Raw genomic sequence first — 9,363 nt, forward strand, 5'->3', positions numbered from 1 at the left:
GCTTCTCCTCTGCCTGTGTCTCTGCCTTTGTGTCTCTCACGAATAAATAAATAAAAAATCTTTAGAAAAACAACAAAGAGAGGAAAATACTGTATGGGTTCCAAGGAGGAAAAGCTGTAAAGAGGGAAAAAGAATTTAAGGGTATTAAAGAATGAGGAGGATTCGGTAACAGGCAAAGACTACAAGAAAATTTCAGGAAAAGGAGGCAGGAAGACTTTGCTCTAAAACTTTGTAACTGGGGGATCCTCGGGTGGCTCAGTGGCTTGGTGCCCGCCTTCGGCCCAGGCCGTAATTCTGGAGACCCGGGATCGAGTCCCGCATCAGGCTTCCTGCATGGAGCCTGCTTATTCCTCTGCCTGTGTCTCTGCCTCTCTCTTTCTCTGTGTCTCTTATGAGTAAATAAACAATATATATTAAAAAAATAAAAATTAAAAAATAAAACTTTGTGACTGGAATACTGTGCTGTACAGTTTCAGAGTATGGGGGAAATGGGCTAAAATGTTGGTAGAGCCTATTGCAGACAGCCTTGAACTAAAGGCTTTAACCTTGTCACTTTTGGAGTTCCAACAACAGTTTTAGAGATGAGGGTGTGAACTGGTTTGTTGAAGTGAGGAGGCCACAAAATAGGAAAATCAATTAGGGTATTGCAATTATACAGATGAAAATTGATAAAGGCCTCAATTAGAATGATGGCAGTGTTAAAATCAGACTTTGAGACTGAAAACCCAGGGTTTGGCAACTAAAAGGGAGCAAATGGGTTTGGAAGGGGTAGAAAAGGAGTGAGGGAGAAAGGATTTCAAAATATCTCCAAAACTAAGGTTTGTCTGAGACAAGGTTCTCAACCTGGACACTACTGACATTTTGGATCAGATACTTCAGTTATGGCTGACTGTCCTGTGCATTATAGACTGTCAGCAGCATCCCTTTCCTCTACCTATCGGATGCCAGCACCCCCACCCCAATCGTGACAACCAAGTTTCCAGACGCTGTCAAATGTCCCTCAGGCAGCAAAAATCACTAGCTGAGAACTATTGGTCTAGGTAATGGTTGTGCCATGAATCAAGGATGCCTACCAGAGGCGCCACAAGTAACCATAATCTCAAACTTGAAGGGCCTGCACATTTTTGCTACAAGATGTGGCAAATCTGTGAAGAGCAGCTGGGTCCTTTTCACAAATGTTCACTTCAGCCTTACACAGATCACTCATATCTAGGAGTTGTATGTTCCCCACCCCTAACTAGGTACACAGTTCTCAAATGACAAGCCATTTCATCAATCAAAAAGTTTCTTACAGGCAAACTTAAAAAAAAAAAAACAACTTTAAAGGACCTTCTACGTTCTCTCTATATTTGATATACCTATCTTTGGTCATCTATATTATGCCTATAGTTTAATCTGCAAACTTGAGTATTGTAACTATATAATCTGGTTAGTAACCTTTTAAATCTATTTTTTCATTGTATTTTTATATTATGGTCTGCCCTGTAAGTTTTCATTTTCTCATTAGTTTTACTTCTGATTTACAGTATTAATATTTCCCAAATGATTTATACTTCTACACCAGGATTATATTTGTCAGCTATGGATGTTTTTTACACGTTTATAATATTTTGACATCAGTTGAATGTTAGTGATGAAATATATCCTATTTTTAAAAATTTAGGCCTTGTTCAAGAAATTCAGTCAAAACGTATTATACACTGAGTGATACAGAAAATTTGATTTCATAGTTTCATTCTAGAATATAAAAAATTTGGACATTATTATCTAAATTTCTGTTCTTATGAACTATTTAGAAAAATTAACAAATAATTAAAATCCACGGACTCTATCAGAGAAGAATGAATGAGGGACCTCAAAAATCTACAGGCTTCTCAGCCCACTCTAAGGCTGTCTGAAAGGCCTAATATTATAGTAGTAGAGAAGCCAAGAAAGAGTTAATATCTTACTATAGAAAACTATCCTTTACTACAAATGTATATGAGCCCCATCACATATTGTGCCCTTTGTAGGAAATATAGACACTACTGTTTTTAGTATGTAACTCAATATCTCTTAAGTCCAGTCCAGGTAATAACTTAACTTTCCAAGCCAAAATTAAGTGACCTAACTAACTCTGCCTAGACACAGCACAGATGTTAGTCCCAATACTTCGTCCTTATTTCATTTTCCCCTTAATCAGAGAGAGGTCTAGACATCCTCCATTTTATTTAAGCTCCAAGTATTTACTCTTCACAAATCTAATCAGGCTTTGCCTATAATAGGCCTTCAAGAAATGTTTTGAATGAAAGTTGTTACTTCATTCCAAAAAACAATGTTCAAGGTCCCCATATCTGAAAATATATCTTCCTTCCTATTCCCTAATTGAGATTAAAAGATTAGGTGAATGAATGTACACATTCTATAAAACTAAATTTACCACAGTAAACGGTTTTCTTTTTTAAAGACACTGCTCTGCAAAATTAGAGTACCTGCTCAGTTGACAGCAAATAAGACAAAAGTTCCCTTGTAACAAAATTCAAACGTTTAATTTTTTTCAAAACTTAACTATATTAATGAAAATAAATTATATTTAGACCACCTTCAATATTTGTACATCATCTTTATACAACTATAACAGTGCTTTTAAAAGATATTATATAAAGGACATTAATTTCACAATTAAAACAGGTTTTAAAAATGGGGGAAACATTAAAGAACATTAAATTCATTTGAAATATCTCATAATGCTGAGAGGTATGCTGTTCTTTATCAAATGAACTGTATTTGTATTCAAAATAACAGGGCTTTCAGCTAAATATAATTATTTCTTGTCCATTTCAGTGATTTCCTGGATCCAAAACAAAATCTGTGTATTTATTTCTTTGAAAACATCATTTGTTGACCGTCCTTTCACTGCCATGGAATGATTTGCCTTCTCAATCCAGTGGATTTTATTGGGAGCTTGCATTTTCTGTGCCACTTTCTCCAACAAGTTCTAAAGGAAAAAAAGAAGAGGATGCTAGACCAGTGCTCTTTTAGGGTTTAATAAAGATCCTCTCTCTCCCCTGCACCTCCTTTACTGGCATCCATTGATTACCTACTCTACAGATAACTTTCAAGGCAATGGAATATTAAAAGAAATGTCCACAGAAATGGCAGTCTACATCTCAAATACAGCAATACCACAGAATAAATCAAGCATTCATTCCTGAGAATATGTAGTAACGTGTACAAGTTACTTTTTCTCAAGTCAATTTTATAACAAATAGAAGAATCTGCTTGAATTTTGAAATGATAAACCAAATGTAAAGTCTAGTATAAATCCTAAGTTTCAGATTTAATCTTTCATTCCCAAATAAGAGTCAATCCATTTAGCAACTCTTTCCACAGAGATTAATTCTGCCAGTATGCTTATATCTCCAAAGTAATAGGTAACTAAGTCACAAAACTAACATTAGTCCGATCAGTTCCTTTTAAAGAGACTGAAAGTTGCCGGTAATATCTTGTTCTCAAGATACTTTCATTCACTTTCTCACTTACACAAACATCAAGTTATAATTCACCTTTTCACACATTTCATCTGCTGAGCCTGACACAAACAACACAGGATCTTTTATACGATAGAGATCTTCATCCCTAAGTTTATGTTGCTGCTTTGGATGGTGCAGTGGGTAAGAAATACAAATGAGACCTCGAACAAAATCATCAGCATCATCTGGCTCAATATGGCACATTACAGAAGCAGCTGCTCTTGAGCCCATTGAGCGACCTAAAATCAATTAAAATTAAGTTCAGTTTGAAATACAAACATTCATATACATAAGTGTGATAATATGGCATATTAGATTTCATTTACTGTTCATCCATCATGATTGTATCACTTAACTCCAAAAGATGACAATTAACAAATTGTAATACCCATAATGGACATCTATGAAGAGTTAATAATTGATCCTAAGTTAAAAAAAAAAAAAAAGGAATTTTTTTTTCCTGAAGAATACTTGAGGTAAAGACAATCTTTTGAAGAATCATGAGAGACAGTGGCTCAGGGATATAAATAAAAGAAGTGAACTTTGGGTTACAATACATATTTATAAGGCTGAAATTTGCTTTAAATATATAAAGTACCTTGATGTTATACAAGAAAGTGACTTACCAAAACAAAACAAAGAAAATCCTTAAATTAGCTTCCTGTCATCAATTAATTTTAATTCTTGATTACCTGTTCCTATATCAGTATGAATAGATTTAAAAGCAAGTATTCAACTCACCGCCAAGGAAAACACCTGCCAGTTTGTACTCTCCTGAGGTCTTTAGGTAATTCTAGAAAAACCAACCAAAAACTTATCAGTTCCTTTCCTATAAAATATTTCACTGGAAAACCAACATATATTTCTTATCATTACTGAAATGTATGAAACTCTTTGCAAAGACAACCATAAAATCTTAAGGGATTCTTCTTGAAAGAGGTAACCAGTTCTTTGCTCTTCTGGTCATGTTATCACTATCAGATCATAGCTGGGTAAATACAGGTGAATAAATGAGAAAAAAAAAATCACTTTACCTGTCTAAAAAAATTAAAAGTACTAAAATATTTTTAAAGAATTATATTTTTAAAAAAAGCCAGTAAAAGCTTCCAACTAATACAGAATTTAAGAGTACTAAAATCTAATTTAAAGCCCTGAAAAACTTAGCAAGTTTGAAATAATCTGGATTTTAAAAATTTCAAATTTGTTATCCTAGGATTTTAGTTTCAAAACTGTGCTGTATTTGTACATTCAGAGTATAGTAGGCAAATATCCAGAACTATATTCTGAAGTTATGTAATTCTAGTAATAAAATTACATCATACATAGCTTCCTTGACAGTACCATGGAGAACATTTATGATGTAAGCATTCATCTCCATGGAAACTGAGAGCAAAAAAAAAAAAGGAAATCTGACTACTATACAGCCTTAATATACTGTTGAGTTTCTAAGAATAGTCATTAAAAGCTTTTTAAAATAAACCAAATAGAATTTGCCTTAAATGTATTAAGAATTCTAAAACAAAATTCTGTTATAAGTAAATATAAAGAAATTTTCTTACCAAAACTGATTTATATGCCTTAATTCTATGTACAATATTAAGGCCTTTACAGGTAAATCTCAGGCAAAAAAAACCATGAGATGCAAGATGGGATGCCAGTGACATCAAATGAGGAAGGTTCATATCTCCTGACGCTCCATGTGTAAGAATTATTCCATATGTTAAGCTCTTGTTAGGTACCAAACAAACAGCATCTAGTAATTTATTTCCAAAAGGTATTTTTAATTTAACCTGGAATTCAAGAGAATAAAGGGATCAAAAATTACTTCCTTGCCTATTCAGACAACTAAATAACAGTATGTTTATTCTGTGAGACCCATGATACACATGGCCTCTAAATAAGAAGCAATATTACCGATAGCTAATATTTAAGTATTTATTGTGTGTCAGGCAGTATAAGTGCTTTATCTGTACTTAGTTAACCTTCCTAATACTTCTATGAAACAAGTACTATTATTACTTCCATTTTATAGACGAGAAAGCAGAGGTACAGCAAGTTAAGTAACATGCCCAAGGTTATAGAGCCACTAGCTAGGATTCAAACTCAAGGCAGTTTGCTCCAAAAGTCCTTCCTTCTAACCATTAATGCTATACTGTCTCTTACAGTACAAGTTGAAAATAAGAAAATTACTCTGGAGCCACATGACTTTAAAAAAGAAAAGAAAGAAAAAAGAAAAAAAGAAAAAGAAATAAAGAACGAACCCTGAAGATTCAGAACATATGAAAATATATATTACCTCCGTATGACTCATTTTCACTGTTGAATAACAAACTTAAAGTGCATTACATCTGAGAAGCAAAGGACATCTCCCTGAAAAGAAGATTCTGTTGTGAAAGATGGGTTGGCAGACATGGATATGACATAAGAACTATGAGTGAACACATTCAGTAGCTGAAATAAACATATTTAGAACTACTTCTCTAAGAACTAGTGCCTTTATAGGTGCATTATTTCATTACTTTCAAGCTTCCTAAAGCCACAGGCACTCAGAATTGGTTACAGGGCCAGGTGTGGGGATGGCAGATGTTACATTAAGAAAAGCCAATGTGATACCTTGACATGGAAACCTTAAGAAAATTCCTATCAAAGTAAAATGTATCTTGGCATATATGGATATCTTTTTTTCTAAGCATCTTTATTCTCAAACAACTATCTTCAATTTAATTTCACAGTATCTTTCTATTAAGTCATTTCTTTCATCATCATCTTTCCCAACTCCTCCTCCTCTGCTCTGCAACAGAAGTATATATCCACATCCTTTGTTAGGTGCCTTTGCAGAGCTTCCCAATTGGCAGAGTGTACATACATCTCCACCCTACTGATTTGGGGCTTGCCTATGTGACAATGGAATATATATGAAAGTTGCAATGAGTCACTTTGAACTGAAACACGGCAAATTTCTAGAAGCCCCCTTCAACTCCCACCCTCAGCCATCAGAAAAGCATGTTCTAGGTATTTCTGCTTTTTCAGCCTGGGTCCCAGAAGGAAGATACATGTTGCAGATATGAACCCAAAACTGAAGTCTGGAGCCCAGCCTAATCTAGCCAAGATCTAAGCCACAACCAAGAAATGTTGGCCTGAAGAACCAAGGGCATGAAATGTAAGCCACTGAGATTTGGGGACTGTTATGCAGAATTCTTCCCTATTTTAAGAGACTTTTTATTGTTCAGGGTATTACCAACATCAGGATCTCCATTATTCATTTATTTTTTTCTTGCTAACATTTATCCACTCATTTATTGAATACATGACAATAAGAGGATTCAAAGTTCAAAAAGTACCAAAATTATATGGTGAAAAGCCTCCCTCATTCCACTTTTGCCTTTGTTACTCAGATCCCTTCTCCAAAGTCAGCTAACATTACCTGCTTTTTATAGATCTTGCCAGATATCTTATACAAATATACATATTCCTTTTTTTAATATACTTGTGTTTTTCTAAATCCTCCACCGCTTAAAATACATGCTATGTTTACTCTTTTCTTTATACAATGAGCTTCTTTCATTGTATTTTATGTCTACAGAATATTCCAAGAGTCATACAAAATTTATTTCACCAACTATCATCTATTAATGAACACTGAGATTGTCTCTAATATTTTACTAAAATATTGCAATGAATGACACATCCTTACATTTTCTCATGTGTGTAGACAAAGCTATATAATAAACTTGTGGGAGAGGAATTGCCTTACCTAAGGGTATAATTTGAAATTATATTTTTTAAGGAACATATTTTATTTTTGAATAGATAATATATGCATATGGCACAAAATTTCAAAAACAAAACAAAACAAAACAAAAATGTAAATAGTTATTAAGACCTTTTCCTCCGGCTACCTAGTTCCTTCCCTTTCCCAGAAGCAACCACTGTGACCAACTTACTGTCTGTCCTTCCACACACATGTGTGTGTGTGTGTGTGTGTGTGTGTGTAGAAAAATTCTTATTTGAGCTTGAGGGGAATTAGTCTGGCAAGAAAAATTCTGGGCTCTTGAGTGGGAGAAGGACGACAAGGGACCCCAGCCTTCAGTGTCCCTTTTATAAATGTAGCCCCCATAATTAACTGTGCCTGGGTGCCCTGGTTCAAAGACCCTGTTTTATGTTCTCAGAGAATAGCCTCCTGCCTTCTAACGGGAGAAAGGCAGTCACCCAAAAATGTGAACTAGGAAAGGGGATGTAGATATCTAATCGCTTCTTCAAAAGATTTCACTGAACTTAGGTTTATCTAAGCCCTCCACCTACACCCCCACACCATTTGCTTCAGTGGCAGTTCCCAGGGTGGCCGGTGCTGCCACTTTCCGTGTGGTTTGTACGGGCCTGTTCCAGTCATTCCGTGCTGCGGGTTCAGAATCAAGCTAGGGTTTGCTAAGTACATTTGCTTTCCAGACCCCAATGTTTCGCTGCTATTGTTTCCTTTCCCATTCTCTCCATCATTTGGGTTCATGTCTCTAAAAAACCGAAAAACCCTTTTTTACTGTCATTTTAGTGAGATTCCAGGAGGGAGTAATATTAGATACACGTATTCGACCAGTGCACTCTCTTTGCCTAGAATGCTCTGCTACTCCTCAACAACTTGGGTTTTGTGTTTGTTTTCCAGAGAAACTCTAATCCCTTCCAGATTTCCCGATGAACAACCCGTGCTTCACAACCGGCGCACATCTTCTCCACCACTATGAACAGCAGGTTGCCACCGCGACCTGGGCTCCACAGTCCGGGCTACAGCCTCTGGTTTGGGATTCGCACCGGGCAGGGTCCAAGCGTGGCTCTGCAAACCCGGGAGCTACAGAGTCGCCGTGCCGAGGAGTCGGTAGTCTCGGTACTTAGCAGTGTCCCCACATCGCGGGCCTCAAGCGGGACCTGCGGGACTTCTCCTCAGGCTCCAGGCTCCCCAAGCCATCGCATCTCATGCCCCGGGGCCGAAGTGCCACCACCGGGGAACCGCCTGGGCATGCTCTATTGTATCCCCGGACGCAGTCCTGCACGTCGTGGGCACACAACACCGTGAAGAGTTCAAGTCTTCCGGGCGAGGGGCGGGGTCGATACTCCGAGCGAGCCCCCCTCCACAGGACTGCGGGGTTCGAAGGCACCTCAAGCTGCCCTCGTTCGCTCCACTGGCGCGCGTGCGCGGGGCTGCGCGGCGGTCGTCCCCGGCGCCCCGCGAGACCCCTCACGGCTCCCGGCGGTTCGGCTCTCCCCGCCCGCCCCTTCCCTCACCTCAGGCCTCCCCACCCGCCAGGCGGGCGAAACCCCGGCGGCCGGGCCCGCGGGCACCGAGCTTACGCCGACCGCCTCCCGCCTCCCGCCTCCCGGAGGCGACAAACAGCCCCCGAGGCGCGACGGCCGCGAGCGCGAAACGTCTAAGACGGGGTCGCCAGGCGCGCCGGCACCTTCCTCCGGAGGCCGTCCCCCACCTGGCGGCGCCAACCGCCACCGCCGCCGCACTTACCGGGGAAGAGGCGGCCGAGAGCGCCTAACCGTCCTGCCTCCCTTCACGGGACAAACTACCGCGCTCGAAGGGACCGCCTCGCCTCACCCGCCAGCCCTCTCCGCCTCGGCGCACGCGCGCGCAGGCTCCGCCCCTTGGGCGCGCGGGCCGGCGCGCGGGGCACGCTGGGAGCCGGAGTTTTCCAGCCCGTTCCTGGGGGGCGGGGCGGCAGGTGTCCCCTGCGGTCCGGGGGCTCGAGAGCACCTCCGGGCGCTGCCTCACTCCCGGCGTGCTCCACGCTGGCTCCACGCTGGCTCCTTCCCCTTCCCAGCAGCGCCCTTCCAGCGGAGGCGCAAGCCGTGAACG

General features: G+C 39.6%; 1 protein-coding gene across 2 annotated transcripts; it reads right to left on the reverse strand.

Moving 5' to 3' along the window:
- Positions 1-2,173: 2,173 nt before the first annotated feature.
- On the reverse strand, positions 2,174-9,126 carry TEX30 (testis expressed 30). Of its 2 annotated transcripts, XM_055335618.1 has the most exons (6): positions 9,019-9,126; positions 5,809-5,882; positions 5,072-5,302; positions 4,254-4,305; positions 3,546-3,751; positions 2,174-2,977 (listed from the first exon to the last, which is right to left on the reverse strand). In XM_055335618.1, the coding sequence occupies exons 2-6, from the start codon at positions 5,821-5,823 to the stop codon at positions 2,804-2,806; spliced, it is 678 nt and encodes a 225-aa protein (XP_055191593.1). In that variant the 5' UTR covers positions 5,824-5,882; positions 9,019-9,126; the 3' UTR covers positions 2,174-2,803. The 2 variants fall into 2 exon arrangements, with proteins under 2 accessions (XP_055191593.1, XP_055191594.1); XM_055335619.1 differs by lacking the exon at positions 5,809-5,882 and having other exon boundaries at positions 9,019-9,123.
- Positions 9,127-9,363: the final 237 nt, after the last annotated feature.

The sequence above is a fragment of the Nyctereutes procyonoides genome, unplaced genomic scaffold, assembly GCF_905146905.1.
Source record: "Nyctereutes procyonoides isolate TBG_1078 unplaced genomic scaffold, NYPRO_anot_genome, whole genome shotgun sequence".
In the NCBI taxonomy this organism is placed as follows: domain Eukaryota; kingdom Metazoa; phylum Chordata; class Mammalia; order Carnivora; family Canidae; genus Nyctereutes; species Nyctereutes procyonoides.